This window comes from Pteronotus mesoamericanus, unplaced genomic scaffold (genome assembly GCF_021234165.1).
Source record: "Pteronotus mesoamericanus isolate MK-2021 breed Mesoamerican mustached bat unplaced genomic scaffold, CSHL_Meso_final scaffold_705, whole genome shotgun sequence".
NCBI lineage: Eukaryota > Metazoa > Chordata > Mammalia > Chiroptera > Mormoopidae > Pteronotus > Pteronotus mesoamericanus.
Genome location: NW_026555326.1, coordinates 831,972 through 856,413, shown reverse-complemented (window position 1 = coordinate 856,413; position 24,442 = coordinate 831,972). Strand labels below are relative to the sequence as shown.

Genomic DNA, 24,442 nt, shown 5'->3' with positions numbered 1-24,442 from the left:
GGTGAATATATAATAATCTGAACTACATTTGGTGCCAGGCATTAAAAGGTGACCAAGCCCTGGCCAGTGTGGCTCAGTTGGTTGGAGCATCATCCCATAGACTAAAGGGTAGGGGTTTGATTCTACTCAGCACAAATGCCTAGACTGTGCATTCGGTCCCCTGTAGGGGCACATGCAAGGGGCAACTGATCGATATTTCTCTCTCACATCAATGTTTCTCTCCCTCTCTCTCCCTCCTTTTCTCTCTCTCTAAAATCAATAAGCATGTACTTGGGTGAGGATTTAAAATAAAAAGGTGACCAAAAAGAAAAGCTAGAAATCCAGAGTGTCCAGTGTGTGTCTTCAGGTGCAGGAACTGTTTTTATCCCTCCCACCAATGCAGAGAACTTTTCTAGACTTGGGATTTTAATTTCTCTACTCAAGAAAAAAATTTATACAAGAGTGGTTAATGAAGTTTGGGCCCTGGGACCTCAGGCAGGAAAAGGGATTGACCGGTAAGAGTAAAGCAAATAAAATTACATGAATGGGACTTGCGCTTCTGGAAAGACAGAGTAGGCATACTTCTCCTTAATCCTCCATTTAAGCACAACTGAAAGTCCTGGACATTATATATAAAACAAATGTAAGACTCTGAAAGTAACAAAAAAGAGAACAAACGAACAAAGAAAGATACAGTGGTGAGTTCCCTGGGCTTTCTTTTTCCCTCATACATTCCCAGACTTGGAGGTGAAGAAGCCAATAACCTGGAAACAGTCATAGATGCAGACCAAAAAAAAAAGTTCACTCTCTCTAGCAAAACGATTGGGAAAGAGGTAGTCTCAAAAGACGGAGAACTTTTAGACAATAACCACTTTACTATGGCCAAATACCACAAAAAAAAAAATTGTGGCCTCGCTCCCACCCAGGCCAGCACAGGCTACTAGGAAGCCCAGATTTCCTCTTCTTGAGGCTGTAATGAAGTGCCCAACCCTGTTCTCCACCCGCCACCCCCACCACACCCCTACCCCCACTCCCTCTGGGGCCCTAACAGAGAAGGCCCAGCAGGGAGCCTGCACTTCTGCCTCACCCAGTGGTGGCGAGACGCCCCTCCCCCTCCCCACAGTGGGGCCAGAGGAGGCCCCGTGGAGAACTGTGATTTTCACCACTGCCCAGCAGCAACAAGGCTGCCACCACCCCAACCCAGGGGGGTGTCAGCACAAGCTTCGCAGGGGGCTGGAACTCTCACTCTCACCCAGCAGTGACAAGAAAGAGCCCCCCACAGGTGTCAACAGAGGCAGAACTGGAAACCTCGACTTCTACCCCAACCTGGCAGAAATGAGGGGACGTCTACCCCTTTTGCTGCCATATCTGTATCACAGGAAGCCACCTAAAACAAAAGGTTTAAATAAGATCCAGTCTCATACATAGTATCTCAAATATTTCTACACACTAGAAAATGAACATCAAAATTATAGAATACCATTTATAATAAAAAAGAAAAAAAACAACATTTAGGTGCTCCCTGGCCCATGTGGGTCAGTTGATTGGAGCGTAGTCCCATAACCCAGCAGTTGTGGATTCGATTCCCAATCAGGGCACATGCCTAGGTTTCAACTTTGATCCCCCGTTGGGGCGCATGTGGGAAGACACTGATCAATGTTTCCCTGTCACAGCAATGTTTCTCTCCCTCCCTGTCTCCTTTCCTCTCTAAAAGCAATGAAAAAAGTGTCCTCGGGTGAGGATTAAAAAAACATTTAGGTGCAAATATGGCAAAACAGAAACAGGGCATATGCTAGAAACAACAAAATGCTGATAAAAGAGATCAAAGAAGATATAAATAAATGAAGAGGCGTGCTGTGTTGGTAAATTAGAAAATTCAGCATACTAAAGATGTCCATTCTCGCCAAACTGATATACAGGTTTAACACAATTTCTATCAAAATGCCAGCAACAGCTTTTGCAGATGCACAATACGAAAAAATGCTCATCATCACTCTAGCCATCACAGAGATGCAAATTAAAACCACAATGAGATATCTCCTCTCACCTGTCAGAATGGCGATCATCAATAAATCAACGAACAACAAGTGCTGGCGAGGTTGTGGAGAAAAGGGAACCCTAGTGCACTGCTGGTGGGGATGCAGACTGGGGCAGCTGCTGTGCAAAACAGCATGGAATCTCCTCAGAAAACTAAAAAGGGAACTGCCCTTTGAGCCAGCAATTCCACTCCATGAATCCTGAAACACCAATTCAAAAGAGCTTATGCACCCCTATGTTCAAAGCAGCTCTATTTACAGTAGCCAAGTACTGGAAACAGCCCAAGTGCCCATCAGTAGATGAATGGATTAAAAAACTATGGTACATTTACACAATGGAATATTACCCAGCAGAAAGAAAGAAGGAAGTCCTAATTTTCAAGACAGCATGGATGAAACTGGAGACTATTACGGTAAGTGAAATAAACCAGATGGCAAAAGACAAATACTGTATGATCTCACTTATAACTGGTAGCTAACTGGCAAAAAGCAACTCAGTGGCAATTCTGTGTAAGAAAGAACTTTCACAGGTGAAAAATAAATTAACGAGAAAAATAGAACCAGAGACATGGAAACATGTAACAGACTGATAGCTGTTAGAGGGGGGCAGGGAGGAATGGTTGAAGGAAAGGGAAGGGACTAGTCAAAGAACATGTATGAATGATACATGGATATGGACAACAGAGAGGGGATTGATTCTGGGCTAGAGGGGTTGGCTGGCTGGAGGGCTCAAAAGGGAAAAAATTGGGACAAATATAATAGAATAAACAATAAAAAATTTAAAGAAGGAGGTAAACAAAAGCGAGGAAAAAATTAAAATAAAATTTATATGGAAACGCAAAGGGACTGAAATAGCTAGAGACAATTTTGAGTAAGAAAAATAAAGTAGGAATCAATCTAAAGTAGGAAAAATAAAGTAGAAATTAATCTAGCCAATTTCAAAACAATATACAGCTACAGCAATTAAGACTGTGGTAATGTTAGAAGAATACACTCATAGATTAATAGAGATAGAAATAGACACATACAAATATGCCCAACTGATTTTTGATCTTGGCAAGAAGCAATTCTGTGTAGGAAACAACTTCAACAGGTCAAAAAAAATTGCAAACATAAATATAAAATGTAAAACTATAAAACTTTTATTAAAAAAATAAGAAAAAAACCCCAGGATCTAAGGCTAGGCAAAGTGTTCTTAGAAATGACATAAAAAGCACAATCCATAGAAAAAACTGATAAATTGGACCTCATCAAAATTTAAAACTTTAGCTCTGCAAAAAAAAAAAATAATAAAGCTGTCAGGAGGATAAAAAGAGAAGCTCTGACTTAGAGTAAATATTTGCAAACCATATAGCCAATGAAGAAAATGTATCTAGAATTCATAATTTATAATATATTGTTTCAAAACTCAACAATAAAAAAACAAACAGTCCGATGAGAAAATGAGAGTCGTGAACAGATATTTCACCCAAGAGGATACGCAGATGGCAAATAACACATGAAATGATATTCCACATTGTTAGTTACCATGGAAGAGCTATCGCTACATACCCATCAGAATATCTAAAATAAAAACTGTGGCAGTGCGAATGCCGGTGAGAATGCATATAAACTGGATCACTCACACTTGTTGTTGGTGGCAATATAAAAAGGTACAGCTACTGAAGAAAAGTTTTGTTCTTTATTAAATAACTAAATATACAAATACCACATGACCCAGCAATTACATTCTTGTGCATTTATCCCAGAAAATATAAAAATTTATGTTCTTACACAAAACCCGAGCACAAATGTTTGTAGCAGCTTTATTCATAATAGCCAAGAACTGGAAACAGCCCAGATGTCCTTCAACAGAGAAATGGTTAAACAAACTGTGGTACATCCATACCACAGAGTGTTACTCAGCAAGTAAAAAGGTTCAAACTACTGATACATGCAACGATCTGGATGGATCACCAGCGTAAAATTTATATAACATCTTATAAATGCATATAAACTTCTATTTATAGAACACCTTTAAAATAACAAAATTATAGAAATAGAGAACAAATGAGTAGTTGCCAAGGGCTTGGGGAGGTGGGCAAGGGCAGAAAGGAAGTGGGTGTGGCTATAAAAAGACAAAACAGGATATTCTCGGGGTGATGGAAATGTTCTATATCCTGACTGTGCCAGTGTAAGTATCTTGGTTGTGATATTAGACTATAATTTTGCAAGAAATTACCATCAGGGGAAGCTGAATAAAGAGCACATGGGATTTCTTTGTATTATTTCTTACAACTGCATGTGAATCTTACCTCAAAATAAGAAGTTTAATTTTTAAAAATCAACTGAATATAGGTGAATTACAAGCATAAGGAAGGGGTCTTGGGCATTCAACTAAGGAAAAGGCAGGAGAAAGAAAGGTGAGTTATTTTGGAGGTTATTGTATGTTTGCAAAACACAGTCTGAATGATAAGACTATTCAGCAAGAACTCAAAAGAATCCACAAGTCGGCAGCCACCTGCTGACAGCACACCAAAGTCGCCTGGAGCTCCATGGTCCTTGGTAATAAGCCCTCAGGAGGAAGTGCCCTTTCAGAGAAAAATGCCTGTTCCTGTGACAGGTTGATATAATCCACAATTATTTCTAGGTGGGTTTCCCATTCTGAGGCTTTCCAGGACACTATGAGGCCTTGCTTAAGCGAGACCTGAGTCCATAATGTCTCCGTATCTCCCCAAAATGCCCGTTGACCACAGACTCTCCCCCTGCTGCTATTGCTACAACAAGTGTTGAAAGGGGGTGAGAGAGGTGCTAGGCTACCCAGGGACAGATGCTGGGGACTGGCGTTCGGTTTCTCTCTTCCTATCTCTGGGGTGCAGTGCAGGTTTTTACACTGAAACCGTAGTATATCTGCATTCTGGGAGTAGAATTGGATGCTAGGATATTTGATCAAGATAAATGTGACACATTCTCTTTCCAAATATTTATATTAAAGGTTTTAAATAATTCCCATAAGGGCAAGGTTTTAGAATCTGACTTGAGATCCTATATATTTCACTCTCTTATTAACTCTATAGCAAGTATCTATGGAAAAGAGAAGACGGAAATTCCATGGAGTGGGTTCTTTGTTACAGAATAAACAATATTCTTTTAAAAAATTTCCTAATGAAGAGTATTTTGCATCCAGTTAACCCTCCAACTTCAACAGTCTTTTTAGAGTATGGTGGCCAATGACTAATCTGTTGATGGGAAAGAGTCCCATGAGACTGACCCACTTCCCTCCTCTGAAGCCTGCGGGGGACTGGCTCCAGCCCAGGACAGCAGGCAACAGCGCCACCCTGATGAGCGCCGTGACGGCCATCCTGGGAGGGAAAGCGTGCTTGGGGTGATTCAGAGTAGCTGCAGAGTCCAAAGGGAGGGCATACTGACCTTATGTGCAGCCATAAGGAGTCTTTCCTAAGTTAGATGCTCAGTGATACTTCACAAGCTCTGCTGAGAGACAGCTGCACCGGGCATGGAGGCAGGATGACCTAGGGTAGTGTCCTGGGGGCCACCGCGGTCCGTCCTCACCCCACCTCTTTTCTGTGACTAATCAGTATGAACACATGCTTCTCGCTTCTTCAATTTGAATAGCCTTGTACAGTGGAAGCTTCCACAGGCAGACAGCTGGCAGTCCTTCCAGAATGTACTTCTTAAGAGTGGGCCCGTGTCTGTCCTAGACACCCATCAGCCTGGGAGTCCCCCAAATACAGATACCACTTCCTTCACCCAGTGTAATGTTGCTGGTTCACCCTCTCCCTGTCCCTTCCCCTACAACACCCAGTCCCAGGCTCTGCCTGCAGGAAATGCTCATTACAGGCCACCTGATGAGGCCAAAGAATAGTCATTCTAAGACTGATTCTGGAAGAAAAATAGATTCAGGGCTTCTCCCTGGATGAAGAGTAGGAAAAAGAGAAATCACATTTCTCTCGCACTTTTATTTCGGAAGCCCCCTATTGGATTTTTCAATCCTTATAGCCACCCTGTGAGAGGTTTCTACAGATGGGAAAATGGAGGTTCAGAGAGGCGGAGTGACTCACCCTGAGTCACAGCAGGGGTGAGTAAGCAGAGAGCTGGGAGCACAAGCCAGCTTGCCAGCTCCGAGCCTTCAAGCCTTCCCTAATCTATTTGTACAGCCTGAATTACCTTTCATGGCACATGACGTACATCATCGTGTTTTGCGCAACCTCATGAGGTGGGAAGACTGGTACTTATTTTACAAATTGGAGAAAAAAATCAGAAGGTAAATGGCTTGTTCACAGTCATATTGCAGATGACAAAATAATACCTTAAGCCCAAGCCCAATTTCCTAAATTGATGTTTTTCTTCTCTTATAAACTGACTCTTGATAAACTACTGCTTTTGCATTGGACCTCTGAATCATGGCCACAGGCCACCCTGTCATCTTATGAAACCGGTTTCTGGCTGAAGGCAGCATCTCCCCTGTGGACCTTCTCCCGCATTTCCCAAGTCAAGTCCCAAACCAGCCACACTGGCCACATCCTGCTTCCCTGAAGAGCAGCTACCGCCGTCCCAAAGCCACACCTAGATACATTAAGAACAAAGCAGGACCAAATCCCATTCACCCTGAAACCTTTCTGTGTCAAGTGACAGTCACTGTGTAAAGAGGTTTTCACTGAAGTGGATCAGAGACCATAACACTGCATTCTAAGTTCTTAAGTGCTGCTCTCTGCTACACCTCACTCTTAGCTCACATTTCTGCCTTATGAATCACTGAAAAAAACAGATCAAATAGAAGTTCCTCTCTCTTCCAATGATCGCAAATATACAAACTGGCCTTCACCCCCAACCACCTCCCTCCCTCCTGTTTCACTAGAGGAAGGCCCACCTCCTACCAAGCCAGTCCCTCCTGTGTGCCCTGACCCTCCCCCGCCTCCCCCTCCTCAAGTGCTTTACACCCCCCACCCCATGATTCCCTCTCGTTTCATTCCATCAACCTCTCCTTGGACACAGGTTCATTCCCTCATTATTTTTAGACCTCAGTCAACTTCCCTTTCTCGCTAAGCTCCTTTATTGTTCCCCTTTATAGCCAGACTTTTTGAAAGAGCGTATTAAACACACGTCCACTTTCTCCCCTCAAATCACATTGTACACACTCCAATCTGACTATGACCTCTACTCTCGAATGAAATAGCTATTGTCGAGATCACCAGTGATCTCAGCGTGGCTAAATCCACAGACACTTCTACCCTGTTCTAACTCATCTCTCAGCAGCTTCTTACAGATTCTTACACATCTTCCTTTTTGAAACACACTCCTTGCTTGGCGGTCCTTTTTTTTAAAAAAAATTAATTTTTTATTGTACTTCTTCCATTACCATTTATCCCCCTTAGAACCTCTTCCACCTCTATCCAATCCCTTTCTCCCCCGGAATCACCACACTATTGTCCATGTCTGTGAGTCCTTTTCTTTTTTTGCTAGATCCCTGTCTCTCCTGGTACCTGAAAGGTATGCAGCTCAGATCTCCCTCCAAAAAAAACCTCTAAAATTAATCAGTCAGGGGGTTCTGTTGCTTCTGCCACCAAATACATATAACTCAGGATCTCATCACTGTTCTCCGACTTCTACACTCTAACCAGTGCACTGTCCCCTCTCACTGCAGCACGGCTCTAGCTTCCCTGCCTCTCCCTCCCCAGATTCATATACTGTATGTCACTGAGTATAATGCACACATTGTTGCCCAAATGTATGAGCGAAAAATAAGCATGCACATTATACATGAGTAGTGCTAATTCCATATCTACATGTTTTTTAATTCTTTCATTTATGCTTATGCATTAAAAGTATATATCCGTATGTTCAAAAATAAATGCTAAAATTCCTTTATAATACAAAAAAAAAGTATCTAAATGTAAATAAATAAGTAATTGAATTAAACAAGTAAAACAAAAGTTTTTTTTCCCTGAAAGTTTGGGCCAAAATCGTGGATGCACATTATACACGGCAAAACAGCAACTTAATCATTCACTTCCCTGATCAAAACCCTCCAGTTTGTTACATTGAATTTCAAATAAGATTCACATTCTCACCATAACCTACAAGCCCCTGTCTACCTTTCCAACCGCACTCAAGCCCTTCACCCTCTCACCACTGGCTTTCTGCACAAACACCAGAGCTCTTTTCCCACCTTGGAGCAGCTCGAAATGTTCCTCCCCTGCATGAATGGGTTCTTGTCAGCCTTAGGTCTTGGCGTAAGTGCCATCCCCTTACAGAGGCTTTTCCTGACCACCCTACCTGAAAAAAAGACTCTGCCACTCCCTTCCTGTTACCTTCCATCATATCACCAGGTTCGTTCCTTTTATAGCACCCATCAGGAGTGGTAATAACAAGTGTATCTGTTTATGCACTCATTTATAAATGTCTCTCCCACTAGGCTGTAAGGTCCACGAAGACAGGGTGTCTGCCTGTCTTCTCACCACCCCACACTCAGTCCTCGGGACAGTGCCTGGCACATCATAAGGCTTAACAAAAGCCCCTGGAATTAGTAAGTGACTGGCTGAATAAAGCCAAAGAGGAAGTTATTAAAGAAGACCCCAAAAATAATATAATTCTTGACAAAAATATAATGTAAAGAATTTTCTTAAAATACTGCAGTAACCATAAGAAAGAAGAGAGAATATGTTATATCTTAAAACCATATTCCAATTATATGTACTGTCATGAAGAAATAAAAATAAAAAGCAGAGTCCGCATATACCAAGTAACATTATGCAAGTTCCCAGCATATGCCAGGTATTGCGGTATAGGTTAACATTTATTGTATGCCCTACCCTGAGCTAGTAACCTCTTTACATGCATTTAATCCTCATGATTCTGAGGTACATGCTATTGTCATCCCCATTTTACAATGAAGAAACTGAGGCTTGGGGAAGTAAGGTAACTTGTCCAAGGCCATAAAGGTTTTTAGTGGTACAGCAAGTGTTGAAAACTTGTCAAGTCCGTACTTTTGTGCCTTTATCCTCCCATGCCAGGTTCTGAGCTGAGAACTTTATATGCAAAATACAATCTAATCCTCATAAAAACCATGTAAAGTAGATATTGGTGTATATTTTGTAGATAAGAAAAATATAGATGATCCTAGGTAGGCTAGTTGCCCAAAACCACAAAGCTAATTAAGTTGTAAAGCTGAGATTCCAACCCAAATCTGATTCAAATGCCCATAGTCTAAAGCAGCATGAACCAATGGAAATATCAGGCAAGCCACAAATATGAGTCACATATGTAATTCAAATTTTCTAGTAGCCACATAAAGGAAGTAAGAGAATACAGGTTAAACTAATTTTAATATCTTAACCCAATATATCCAAAGTATCATCACTTAACAACATGCAATCAATATATAAAATTATTAGCAAGATAGTTTACATTCCTATTTTTCATACTAAGTTTGAAATCTGATATGACAACATAACTTACTACACCTCTCAACTCAGATGAGCCACATCTCAATTGTTCAATAGTCGCATGCAGCCAGTGGTCACTGCACTGAACAGCACAAGTCTCAACCATGATGTTATACTGAGCCACAGGACCATCCTGAACAAACTTAAACACATGTGGGGATGTATTTCGAAAGTAGAGTTAGAATGGATAAACTATCCATCCACTAGACAACAAAATATGGATTAAACAATGTGAACCACAACATGTGTGTACACACAGATGTGTGCAAGACGAGGTGAGAAGGCGAGGAGAGGAGAAGGGAGCACATGTTAGAAAACAAAGGGATGGCTGGGGAAACCATTGGAGAGGGGGTTGCAAACATAGTAAGTCAATCAAGATACAGCTCTTGCAGGCCGAACCCATCAGAGCCTCAGCCTGGAATCCCCCACCCTTGCTTCTCAACTAACCAATCTGGAGCAAGACAAGGTCTCCATGCCTCAGTTTGCTCACCTAAAAAATGAAGACAATACCATTTATACCAGATAGATACTGAGAAGGTCAAAGAAAAAAAAACAGGTATAGATATGTGTATGTATAATGTATAAATCTATAAATGTTTCTTGTAAATGGTTAAGCAGTATTCAAACACCAGTATTTTTGTGCAAGTAAAGAAAAAGTTTGGTTAGGAAGATTTGGGATAAGAATCAGGAAAGCTCCAGCAATAAGCTCATGGAATACATGAAAGCTCTTTACCTAATGTCTCTGTCTTGCTCAAGGATCAGGTACCAAGAATGACAGAACTGAAAAGTCTTGGGAAGAAAGAAAGACTAATAAAGCTCATTTAGTTAAGGGAAAAAGAAAAAATGGCTTCAGACACAGCAATTCTATGGATTCTCAAGTACTTTAATAAAAGCAATCATGAACTCTTGAACACCAAAACTTACCCACAAAGATCCAAAGATCCCACAGGTTAGAACAGAAGAGAGATTCACAAACTACTAAAATCCAATGCAAAAAGTGGTAAGAGATGCCTGGATAAAAATATACTTTAAGAGCAGAGAAAAAGAGACAACGAATTGATTCAGGTAGTTAGAAAAGGCTTTGATATAAAGTGATTGTCAAGATCTCTCTGGAAGAATGGCCCATAGCCAAACAAAACTCAAGAAGACAATGTGTGCAAGGTTTGGACATGTCAGGGAGATGGGGCAAGAGCTCAGTGTGGGAGAGGCTCCATGGGGGAAAGGCTGGTATTATATGCTTTTTGTTGTTGTGTTTTAGGGGCATCTAGAGAGGGCAAAGTTGAGAAATGCAGCTCAATACAAAGAGGGGTTAGGCGAGTCTTGATGTGCCCTTTAAGCAAAAGTAGGAATTTGAAGTAAGGGAGGTTCATTATCATTGCTCTGCGTGAAGGCATCTGTGTGAAAGAAGGACCAGCAGAGTCAAGTCTGGAAGCACGGGGAGACCTCCTACCAGATACTGCAGGCCTCCTGGAGGCAGGATGTGGGCTTGAACTAGGAGCAGCACTGGACAAAGCTGTGGGCAAACTCTAATGTCCCCCTGGGAGCCTGAGGACCTGGCCAATTCACCATGGCCAGGTGGGCCCTGACAAGGGTCAGAGGAGCCACAGCCTCAAGACCACTGTCTCGTGGATTTTCAGCAATCATCACTCTAAATGATGGCAGCCGAAGATCCCAGAATCATACAGAGAGAGTCTGCTCTCTGAGAGTGGCCCCTGGGTACTCACCACTTCGCCCACCAAACTGGCTTCATTGATCATTTAAGGATACAGACACCTGCTGCAAATATCACCCTGACCATCATCCACTACAACTGCCTCAGACATCTTCGCTCTGTGGTCAAGAGGAACCTTGATTCTCTAAACCCCTCACCCCAGGTACAGCCCTCTCTCTGCAGCTATATGTGCATTTTCCCTTTTCCTGCGTCCAGCTCCAAAAACCTCCCCTGTTTAGAAACAAAGTGAAGACAACTCAGTCCCCACCCAGGAAAGCAGGTTCAAAGAAAGGAAGAGAGCCAGATGTTAAGGAGGCTGAGAATGACACTCTAGTCACAAAGTAAAGTCTGGTTTGGAGTTGCAGGCATCTTGAGCTAAACGGTTGCTTTATTCCCATCATACACACCCTTCTCCATAAACCAGGCAGGCTCTATTTTTAGCATTTTTTCCATGATGCACTTGTTCTTTAATGGAAGACATAAAGACAGTAGGAGACAAAGTATTAACCTGTATACTTTATGTCACAGTTAAGTGCCAATCCACATGACACATTCACAAATATAAGCCCATATTGAAATTCAATTGGACAAAATCTTGGTTTCTTCCAATTGTACTGAGAAAATACTTCAGTTGTATTCTTTTCACTCCTTATTTTGAAATCTTCAGTTATATGTTTGAAATTCAAATATTGAGAATTTGTGAGGAGGTTGTCACGAAAACACTGCTATCGTTATCAAATCCGCTACAAATAGTTGTCCATTATCCATGACCAAGGGAGACAACTTTCATGAGGGGAGGAAGGGGTTAATGTGAAAGGGAAGCAATATTCACTGAGGACCCACCAAGTGCAAAGCTCTGAACTAGGCGCTCGCTTCCTTCTTCGTTCATTTATTTAATGAACATTTACCAAGCACTAAGTGCTAGCAGTGTGTTCAATGGTAGGGGTGCAGAACAAACACAACAGACACTGCTCTTGCCCTCATGAACCTCCTGCATCTACTGGAGGAGGCAAACATTAAAGAACAGCATTTCCAAGGGCATGTGTGCCCAAGGAAGAGATTGTCCGTGAAAAGTGGGCTTCCGAAAGGCAGGTCCAACTGGCCTGAGGGAGGGGCTGCTGGGAAGGTCTTTCAGGGGAGGTGTGATGTCCACACTGAGGCTTGACAAAGGAGCAAATGCTTGCAGGCAGAGGAAGGGCGTGGGACAAGAAGGGGTTTGACAAGCAGAAAGGCCGCCTGGCTGACACTGAGAACGAGCAGAAAGCTGCAAAGGGGAGGCTGAGGGGCGGTGGGTGGGGGGGAGGTGCGGCTGGAGAGGGGAGTTGGGTCTGATAAGTCACAAAGTAAATTTTAAACGTAGCCAAAGAAATAAGATGACATTAAAGGATTTTTCAGCAGGGAGTAATAAGATGAGCCTTGTTTTTTAAAGCACCACAAATCCTTGCAAGAGTCCTTGAGGGTAGGTAGTATGCTTATTCATGAGGATGAAGAAAGACGAGTGAGGCTAAGTCACTTTTATCAAGTCACACAGCTGGGATGTAGTGACGATTTGGAGGAGGATTCGGGTCAGTCTGACTCCAAATCGTCTCTTTCCACTACATCATCCTGTCTCTAAGGAAACAAACAAAAAAGGCTGCAGAAAATCCTCAAACTTCATTTTAGCTGGTCATTTATAACTTTTTTACTGAAATCAGGTGCAGAGTTGATCTTTGGCATCATTGAACACTTGAGTTCTTCCCTGCCTGGCTCCAGTAAAACACAAGAGACACACGCACAACGGCCCTCAAAGAGCAGAGAATGCCCCCACCAGACCCCAGGCCTCAGAAAAGAGAGGGCCATCCAGAAGGAACACCACAGCCCCAAGGGCAGGTGAAGTGGCCAGGCACAGGCTGGGCTTCAGGGCCGGAAGGCGACAAGAAGGCCATGAGCCCAGACACTCTTCCCAAGCTCGCCTTCACCATCCCCTCAAGTGGTCATCCAAAACCACAGTGGTAACGACCAACGTACTACGTACTAACACAGCTTATTCCGTACTGACACAGTCCTCAGTATTTAAAAGTCTCTTTATGAGATGCAAAACAAACTCAAAACCCAGGTCCTTGTGGCAGAGCTTCCTGTTGCCAAAGCTACCTTCCTCTCCAAAGCAAGGGAATGCGAGGTGGGCAGTGAGGGCCCATGGGGTGGGGTCAGCTTTCCCGGAGTCTAGAAAGCCAACTAAAGTCAACACCCAAAAAGCAAAAAATGTAGAGCAGAAAATCTCAATGTCAAGGCACAGAGACCCTGGCTCTAGGACAAAGGATAACAACTTTGCTCACGCACATCCTGGCGGCCTCTGCCGGCGATTCTGCCTGTGGGACCAGGTGACCAGGGACCCTGAAACAGCCTGGACATTTGTACCCACCTTCTGCCCCGCCTCAGCAGAGGACAGCTCTCCTGCTCATCACCTGGGAATCCAGGAAGCAGGATTCCCAGGTGATGAGCCGCCTGCAGAGGAGGCCAGCTCAGTGCCGCCTCATGCTCCTCATGCATGTCCCGCGGAGGGGCGGCTGTGGCAGCACATGCTCGTGCGTGTCAGGGAGGCATCCTCCGTAGTTATCATGTCAAATCCTTCTGCAGTTGATAAAAAATAGGTGCTCTTTAAATTTTAATTAAAATGTTAAAACTAAAGACTGAATAAAACAATCGATGGCACTGATCATGAGTGACGGCGAGAGAAGGAAGTGGCACCGGCGGTTAGAGAGGTACTGTGAGCTCCTACAGCCTCATCGTGTGCACGTGGGCAGTTTCAGAACCCGTTCAAAACAATGGTCATTGCACACTTCCAATCCCCTTAATTCCCCTTCCAGTACTCCCGCACACGCACGCTAGCACAAGTATTTAGAGAGCTAACAATCAACTGAGAGGACTAAGCAAACACGGTAAGCCATCCATTTACACCTAACACATTGAGAGCTGTTTAAAAATTAAAACAGATGTTTAAAAAGAAAATTTAAGAAAAATTAAAGTTCAAAACCTCAAGTCCAGAAACATAATAGGAACACAGTGGGAGCTGAAACAAAGAGCCCAAGGGTTTTTCAGAAGAAAGTACGTGCTGTAGCAGATGGGAGGGGAGCCCTATGCCCTTGCTGGGGTGACAAAGGAACACTAAACAGGAAACCCTCATCCCGTGTCTCAAAGACATAAAAAGGAAACTGGCCATCTGTCTGGAACTTTGGGAAGAAACAGGGTTATCCACGAGAAATCAGAATCCCAAGTTTGTGCCATATCTGTGTGTGGAGCTAATAGTCACACTGTCCACATGATTGGGAGCCCCAGGACCAAAACCATTACAGAGAAGTTGTTCTGAACCAGGTGAAAGCTTACGGTATGTGGCCTGGGAAAACTCAACCACCGCATCCAGATGCTTCAGCAACAGGAGACCCAGAGGCCTCCCACCAAAAACCCCCAGCCACAGATAAACTCATCACAAGAGGAAACTGAACACCAAGAAAGGAGATTTAAAGTATGCCTATATTTTCAAAGCAATAAAAAAAGAAGAGATATTAGCAGACATGAATAAGACATCATTTTTAAAGAACAGAGAGATGTAAAAGAGAGCCAAATAGAATTTCTAGAACTGGAAAGGATAGGTATTGAATACAAAATAAAAATAACTCAATGAACAGGTTAAATTAGAGAAATAACTGTCAACCTAAAATTAAATACTCTATTATGATTTAAGAGAAAGAATAAACACGTATTTAGATATGTGAAAACTAAAAGAATTTATTAGTTTCAGGCTCCCTATGAAGAAACTACTCTTGGAAAAACAAAAACACATAGATGAAAATAACTGAGGTAAAATATTGTAGGTCCTTGCTTTGTTCTAGGAGAAGTTAGATAAAGTGATTAACTTGAAGATAAGTAAGCATGTTAAAATATATCAGTGTAATCAATAGAACAAAAATAATATGTATACCTTTCAAATCAATACAGAGAAATGAAATTGAACACAGATCAGTAAAGGAAGAAAGGAAAAGGAAGGGAGAATGTAAGAAAAGAAAAAAATAGAAAGGTTGTCATAAACAGAAAATAAAAAATTAGATACCAGAAAGAAGTCCAACTATATCAGTGAGCACAGTAAAAATAAGCAGATTCAACTCTTACAAAAGGGTTGGTACTCTCACCTAGTAGTTAGGAGCACAGTGTCTTAAGTCAGACTGAATTTGAATGCCAGTTCCACCATTTACTAGGTGTGCTTCAATTCCAGAATCTGTATGACAGTAATTCTCACTTTAGAGGGCTATTAGATGAGCCTGTTAATATAATTTATGTGTGTTTAATTCTATGCCTTCATAGTGTTAGACTGGTATTGAGTTTAAGCGCTCTGTAAGAGTTAGATGTTGTTGATGTTGTCCTGAAACAAAAACAAGATGCAGATACATATGGATTAAGAGAGCCACAGAAGGTTGTAAAATAAGGGATAGAAAAAATATACCAGGCAAGTACAAAGTCAAAGAAAATAAGAATAATGTAAAGAAAAATATTAATTAGAGCAAAATTTTATATACAAATAATGAATATCAATAAACAATAAAAGGGACAATCCATCAGAAAAAACAAACAACCTAACAGAACAATGGGCAAAGAATATGAAAGGGGAATACACAGAGGAAGGGATATGAGGTTAATAAACTTAACGAGTAATCAGAGTAATATAAATCAAAATGAAATTCCTAGACTGGGAAAATGTAAGAATTCGAATACAACCAGGCAGTAATGGGCGCATGGAAATGGACAGGCTTCTCATACATGGCTGAAAAGCGTGTAAACAGAACATTCTCTTACAGTAGAAAGCAAAGAACTCAACTAGAAAATGGACAAAAGGCATTTCATCAACAGGCATTTCACCAAAGAGGATATACAGTTGGAAAACAAGCTTACAAAAAGATGCTCAGCATCTCTAGCCATTAATAAAATGCAAATTAAGACCAAGATGAGATATTACTATACTTCTTAGAATGGCTAAAATAAAAAAGAGTGGCAACGCAAATGATGACAGTAAGGTAGAGAAACTGGTTCTCTCCTACATTATCGGTGGGACCATAAAATGACACAACCAACTAGGATTTTCAAAGAGTTTGGCAGCTTCTTATAAAACTAAATACACATGTCCGTGCATACACTAACACACACATGTGACACTTACAGGCATTTATCTCAGAGATATGAATACTCTTGTTCACAGAAAAATCTGTATGTTCATAGCAGTTTTATTCATATGGCTAAACACTGGAAACACCCAGATATCCTATAATAAGTGAGTGGTTAAATAAACTGCGTTATATCCAACACAGCGGAAAAAGAAACAAGCCATTGCTCTGTGCACCTGGGTGGATCTCACGGACATTACAACTGGTGAAAGCGATTATCAAAAGCTTCATTCTGTATCATTCTATTTATATAACATTCTCAAAATAACAGAATTACAGAGATGGAGAACATATTACTGGTTTCCAGGGGCTAGGGACAGGGTGTGGGCGTGACTATAAAGGGGACGTTTAACAGAGTCCCTGGTAGAGATGGAATGGGGTTGGATTTTGGTGGTAGTGGTGGTTACCCAGAGCTACACATGAAACAAAATTGCAGAAAACTGCACACACATAAACACAAATGAGTGCATACAAAAACTGATAAGATCTGAATATGGCCTTTTAGTTTCATTAACAATAATCTATCTATGTCAGTTTCCTGGTTTCGATATGGTTCTATAGTTATATAAATGCTACCACTGAGGGAAGCTGGGTGAAGGTTCAGCACACTCTGTACTAGATTTGCCACTTTCTGTGAGTCTATAATTATTTCAAAAAAAAAGCTTTCAAAAATAAACGTTGGGTGTAAAATTCAAGTTGTAAAATATCAGTATGATATAATTTGTGTAAGTACATTAAAAAGCCCACATAATCATACTATATATGTTTTATAGATAAATACAAAAGTAATAAAAATACTAAAAATGCAGTAGCAAGCAGACACACAGCTTCAAGGTAATGATTATTTTTCTGGGAATAACTTTTAAGGGGACCTAAACTTTACCTGTAATGTTTTAATTTTTTAAAAAGAATTTGAAGTGAGAAACTAATGTTTATTATCTAGACAGTATAAATAAATGAATGTTACTCTCTACTATTCTGAATTTACATACAAGGAGATTCACTGAGTCAGTCTCTGTAATTACCAAAGATTAATAACAAACTGAACATCCATCAACCGGGGGACTCCTGTATAGGTCATACAACAGAATACAAAGCAACCATTAAAAAAAAAAATAAAGGGAATGTGTGCTCTTCGGAAAATATCCCAAATATATCAGTAAGTGAAAAAGAGGCAAATTGGAAAATAATTATGTGTAGTATGATGCGCATTTTTGTTTTAAAAAATGAATATAAATCCTATATACAAATATTTTCAATAAAACACATGCTCTGTTAAAAATAGTTACTTCTAAGAAACAACAAGCTTTTTACTTTCTACTTTATTTACTTCTATGTATCAAAATCTGGTAAAGAATCTGTTTTATTTCTGAGACTAAAGAAAGTTTTTTTAAAGGATATAAAGAACCCGAGATCCCAATCTAGTGTGAAGCAATTATTGCTGGGCTTCAACTACGTGCCAGAATGTCTGCATTCAGAATCTCCCTCATGCTTCATTATTATGGGTACGTGGTCTCGGCTGCACTTCCTACCTCCATTAGACGAGAAGGAAGAGGAGGGAGCAGAAGCTCTTGAATGTGAAATGACTTGCCCAAAATCACACAGCTACATAAGTTGTCAAATGAGCTGTAACCTGTAGCGCTGTTTCAGCCCATCACTCCTGTCATCTATGTGAAAAACAGAAGCACGCATGGCACCGACCCGAAGCCTTGTAAGGAGGAGGTGACTACTGTAAGCTGCGAGCCGGCAGCACTAACTCGCCCTGACGTGACTGGATGGATGTGCCTGTGCTCCAGCCACCACAGCCGCGTGCCTCAGGTTATGCCTTGACCCGGCTCCTTCACAGGGAAGAAGCGGGAGGATGTGAGAGAAAAGGTGGCTTCCCCTCCACGCCTTCCCCACTGCCGTTCCATGGACAGAGAGACTGGCACGAGAGTGGTCCCAGCCAGACTAAACGCCAGCAGGGTCACTGCCGCATGAAGGCCACAGAGTAAACTGTACACTGGCCACAACTTCCTACCTATCAAGGCGGAATGAGTTACAGCAACAAGGTGGTGGCAGACTCCGAGCTGTGCCCTCTCAGATCCTGCTCGCAGACAGGATTCTCTGCCCAGCTGCAGGTGCGCAGTTAGTTGGACCGACTCCTGTTAGCTTCCTAAGGGACAGAAACCTGAGCTTCCCAGTGAAGCACCTGCCAATAACTGGGCAAGGAGGCGGCTGAGCCCCCTTCGGGCACTCCCCTCGCTGGCCCTCTCTGCTGCAGAGCTCCCTGCACCAATGGCAGGGCCTCCGTCACATCTGCACTGTGGTCTGAGGCTTCCCTTGCCCGAGACGGTTTCCCCCGTTTTCCTTTCACAGATTTGTGAAATTCACAGCCGGGGTGCGGGCTCACTGCAGCAGCTAACCCAGGACTACAGGACGCTTCTTCTCTCCCACGCCTTACCACCCCGCCGCTAAGGGCCTACTTACCCAAGTTTCTCTTAGCCAGTACATCACGTCCAGCTTTCAAGGCATACTAACAGGCAAAAACCACAGTGTGAAGAGACAGGGCTAGCAACAGAACCAGACCCAGACATTCTGGGATGTTGGAATTATTTGATCAGAAATTTAAAACAATTATGATTAATAGGCTACAGGCTCTTATGGAAGAAGTGACACACAAGACCAAATAGATAATGTAAGCAGAGAGATAGAAAGTCTAAGAAAGAATCAAAAAGAAAAATGAGAGCTCAAAAACACTAACAGAAACATAGAATGCCTTTAAGGAGCTCATTAGTAGACTGAACACAGCGAAGGCGGATCTCTGAGCTTGAGGATAGGTCAACAAAAACCTCCAAAAGTGAAAGGCAAAGAGAAGGACTCCTCCCCCCAAAATAGAACAGAATATTCAAGAACTGTGGGGCAACTATAAAAGATGTAAAGATACAGGTAACGGAAATAATAGAGGGTGGAGAAAGAAACAGAAGAAATATTTGAAGCGATAATGACTGAGAACTTCTGTAAATTCATGTCAGACACTAAACCACAGATCTGAAAAGCTCAGAGAACACCAAGCAGGATAAATGACAAAAAGGGGGAGGGCAAGAGAGAGGGGTTAGGTGTTGACAGTAGACCTGAATTAGTTGTTAGTGTATATTGCAAACTCTAGGCAATTACTAATAAAAAAGCAAGGAAAGAAATATAATTGATATGCTAAGAAAGATGTGAAAACATAATCATATAAAATAAATCAAACCACAAAAGGCAGAACAAAAGAGTGGAAGACAAAATAGGAACAAAGAACATGGGAAACAAATAGAAAATAACTAATATAACATGTTAGGTATTAATGGAACTATATCAATAATCACTTTAATCATCAATAGTCTGTGCCAGTCAAGACACAGATTGTCAAACTGGATCAAAAACCAAGACTCAATTATATGTTGTGTACAAGAAACACACTTGAAATATAAATACACATACAGATTAAAATAAAAGGATGCGGAAATATATACCATGCTAACACTAATCAAAAGAAAGCTAGAATAGCTACATTAATTCCTGACAGACCGGACTTCAGAGCAAGAACAGTTATCAAGGATAAAGAAAGGCGTTTTACATCATGAAAAAAGGGTTCATTTTCAAGAAGACGTAACAATCCTTAAGTGTATGCACCAAACACCAGAGCATCAAAATCATGGGGCAAAAACAGATAGATCTGGAAGGAGAAATAGATAAGTCCACTATAAAGGCTGGAGACTTTATCACTCCTTTATCAGAAATGGACAGATCCAGCAGGCAGAAAAGCAAGGCCTTGCTGAACTGAACAGCACAATCAATCAACTGGATATAACTGACAACAGCAGCAGAGCAGGAGAATACACATTCTTCCGAAGCTAACCTGGAACATTCACCAAGACAGACCACATTCTGAGCCATGAAACACACTTTCCCAAATTTCAAAGAATAGAAATTACACAATGTCTGCTCTTAGACCCCAGTGAAATTAAACTGGAGATCAGTAACAGAAAGATAGCTGTAAAATCCCAACACACTTCTAAATAACATATGGGGATCAAAGAAATCTCAAGAGAAATTTTAAAATAGTTTGAAGTAAATGAAAATGAAAACACAACTTTTCAAAATTTGTGGGATGCAGTGAATGCGATGTTTAGAGGGAAATTTATAGCATTGAATGCATACACTAGAAAAAAAAGAAAGATCAAAAATTGATAACCTAAGTTTCCACCTTAGGAAACTAGGAAAAAAGATCAAATCCAAAGTAAGCAGAAGAAAAAAATAATTAGAGTAGAAATCAATAAAATTCAAAACAGGAGACTGTTAGAGGAAATCAACAAAGTCAAATCTGGTTATTTAGAAATATCAATAAAATTGGTAAACCTCTAGCCAAATTAACTAAAATTTACTAGCCCTGGGATGTGAACCAGATGTTTGCCTCACGTTGCCAAATAACAAGCAATTTCTTATGCCAGACAGGTAGACAAAAACAATAACATCATTTCTTTCATACATTTGCTCAATCAATAAAAAAGAAACTACTGATGCTCATGCACTATGAGACAGAGATGGTTTTAAGTGCTTACACACATTAGTGCACAACAAACACAATGAATAAGTAAACTGGATAGCATGTTAGAAGGCACTAAGTGGGGAAAACCATAGAGTAGGTCAAGAGTTATGGGTATTTTTTATATTTTATGAATATTTATATATATAACTTACATATGTGAATATATGTTAAGCAAATACCTTTATCTTCTTCCTCTCTTATTCCCTCATCATCTGACATAAGCTATATTAATTATAGTTTACACATTTTAAGTATTTAAGTTACAGGATACCAGGAAGACTGACTATCACCCAAGGACTTGTCCGAGCAAAAGGGAAAATACCACCCTCGTTAGTGGGATTATAGGTGATTTTTATTTCCTTTTTGCTTCCTGTATCTCCTTTAATAGTATGTATTGCTCAAATTAAGAAATTGTTTATGGTTTACGGGTACAATCCCTTTTGTATATATAGCACTTCTAGCTCCTTCCATACTCCTTCAAAAAAGCAAACTGACATTCCTGTAAGCTCAGGCAAAAGGGAGCTGTCTGCAGTCTCTTCTACACATGGCAAAAGTACAAAGTACTTTTTGCAAAGTACAAAGCTGCAAAGAGTTAAGTCACTTACCCAAAGTCACACATCGCGGTGTGTGGCCCAGCCAAGACATGAGTCTGGCGATCCTGAAAGTCCCCTCCAAACTAGCACATGTGCTCTGTACCATTTTCCCAGCCCCCGAGCCCCAGAGAATTGAGGCGGAAGAGAAGCTGACCCCTTGCCCTTACCTCGGCCAGGCGGGAGTGCTTGTGCACGTTCTCGCCTTTTTGCACGCTGGGAGCCAGCTGCTGCAGGACACCCCTGCTGCTTGTCAGTGCTCTGGTCAGCCGAGCAAACTTCCCCCAGCCTAGAGCATGTGGAAGAGAAAAAAGACAAGTTCAAGCGCATCCTGAAGGTACACGGCCATTCCCAGCACAAGCTACTCCGTCCGCAGCAGACACCCCCATCGCCCTCCCCAGCTCCCAGGAGGCACGATGAAGGCTCACGGCTCAGAAAAGCACAGAGGCACGTTCCAATCTCTGCAGCATTTGCTTTTCCCCTGCACTTTCATTTTATCCTAATCATAACTTCGTGAAGTAGGTAGGGCAGGTTTCAGTACCTGTTTACAAAAGGAGCACCGAGGCACAGAGTGCCTGAGGGACCCAGATCTCTGCACCCCGGCCCACGGCTCTTCAGCCAGATGCAGAGGCAACCAAGGTGCTTCTCTGACTTTGTGACTTGGCTCAGCCTGTTCCCAGCCCCTAGGTCTGATCTAGCAGAGACCCAGCTGGGTCCAGGTTTAAATGGACAAGCTAATCAAATGGCCATTCCTTGCATAACATTCTCCAAAGCCAGGAGAATATGAATTTATGGGTGAGTAGCGGGGAACAAGCACTGGCAGATTTTAGTCTGTTCTGGGATGAGGGAGGGATGCCTGGTGACAGGACCCCGCCAAACACGAAACTCTGAGCGCCTCGCACTGAACTTCGTATCCAGGTCCCAGGAAAGAAATCTGGGTACAGGTGCCATCTTCTGCCTCCAGCTGGCTTTGTGATCACCAACAAGGTGTTTAAGTTGTCTGGGCTTAATGATCTCATCTGTAAAGTGAAAATACAATACTCAACCTGCCAAAGGGCAAAGCAAAGGGGCTACGTTTAGTGGGCTCTGATTAATGGGCTACAACAAAGGTTTTGAGGCCCCCTCAGGCCCCTGGACTAGGCCTCCAGGAAAAGTAAAACGCTGATCTTTCTCTAACCCAGCCCACGCTATTCCCCAGAATCTAAGACATATGAGTAATCTCTGCTGACATATGAGTGATCTTGTAAAGATCCCCAAAGACAAGTGTCCATTCCAACATCCAACAACCCATTGGCATCAAGGTCAGGGCATGGCAATGGCCCCACGGAACCCCCGAAAGCCTGTCGGCGTTTTCAAGGCCAAGCTTGGGGTGAAGGGTCTCCAGCAAATAGGCAGGGTAAGCAACTATTTTTACATGAGAGCTAAGAGCAGAACAAGGCGATCTTGTTTTCTGTCCTTTGATGTTGGCAATATTCAGCGCCTGGCCGCAGAAATCTCACCTGCCAAGTGTTACCCTGGAGCACCTTTCCAAGACAAACCTAGAGTCCAGAGGACAATGCAGTTAAGCAGAAGAATGGCTCTGTCTTTGCGCAACCTTTAGGAATCACAATCTGCATAAATTTTTGTCAACATAGCAAGAATAGCAGATAAGTTCTTTTTATCACATTCCAGAAGTTCTGGGCTTTAATAAAATAGGAGCATTTTTATCATCCATCCTGAAGCCAGTAAGCAGAAAAATGGGCCTGCTGGAGTCAGCTGGGAAAGAAGAGTGTGGCGGTTGCGCTGTGGGGGCCCCATTAATGTTAACAGGGAGGGACAGCCCAGACTCTGCAGGTCTGGAATTGAATTCTACAAAGCTTTTCAAGAAGAGCAGAAAGTATATTTTCCAATCAGATAAAAAATAGCAGTACATGCAAACATCAACAAGGGTTTTCTGCAACCCCCCTTCCACCCCACCCTGTCCTACCCTCACCACCACCATGACCCTTATTCTGGGACCAATGATGAGAAGGAGATGGTAGGGCAGACACCCCAGACCCTGCCTGGCAGGGAGCTCGGGGCCCTGGTCCATCAGCTGCTAGAGCATAAAAGGATGTAAAGAAAGATCCCTGGACCTCTGAGCATTTCTCTGGGCTCAGGCTAGCTTCTCACTCTCTGGCCTGGCCCTGAGTCACTTTCCAAGAATGTGGCTCTCACAAGAGCTAGCTGAGAGGAAGGCATGGGAAGGTAGATGAATGTTGGGTGACGAAATAGACAAGCAACGCACAATCCTCCGTTACACCTCTACCAGGATGGGCAGATTCGGCCCGTGCTGGAGGAAGGGAATAAGTTCTCTCCCAAATTCCACCTACATGTTTTCCTTTCTGAATTACAGACACTTTCGAGTAGGAATCCTTACCTAGCCAGATGAAAGAACTTCATTCATTCATGTATTAATTCTATAATTAATTAAACATAACTACTATATACCAGGCACAGGGCTGGTACTAGGATGAAGGAGACACAGGGTCTGGCTTCAAAGAGGATTCATTTGAAAAGGGAAGACTGACAAATAAATTAAAAAGCATGACATATAGTAAGCTAAGTTCTATGACAGAGATGAGTAAAGAACACTGGCCAAGACTTCCAGAGAAGGTGTATCTCATCCAGGCTGGGGAGTCAAGGGGGCCTCCAAGAGGAGGATGCATGAGAGCAAAATCGTGACAGATGGGTAGGAGTAAAAACTTCCGGAGGGAACGGACAGGCATTCCACACAGAAGGGAGAGCGCCTCTGAAGGCAGAAAATCACTAAGTTGGGGAATGTGTCCATGGAGCGTAAGAGTCTGCATGGTTGGGTGAGCGGGGCATGGGCTGTAGTGGAAATGAAGATAAAAACAACGTCCTGACGTGATGCTAAAGAGGTTGTCAGAGGCCAGATCG

At 42.1% G+C, this 24,442-nt stretch overlaps 1 protein-coding gene across 2 annotated transcripts in view; it reads right to left on the bottom strand.

Annotated features, from left to right (window-relative positions):
- KCNH1 (potassium voltage-gated channel subfamily H member 1) overlaps window positions 1-24,442 on the bottom strand; it is a 311,369-nt gene that overhangs the window by 236,172 nt on the left and 50,755 nt on the right. For both annotated transcript variants that reach the window (XM_054562992.1, XM_054562993.1), the window contains exon 5: window positions 21,694-21,812. In XM_054562992.1, the coding sequence (XP_054418967.1) occupies window positions 21,694-21,812 (119 nt within the window). The remainder of the gene's footprint in view (window positions 1-21,693; window positions 21,813-24,442) is intronic.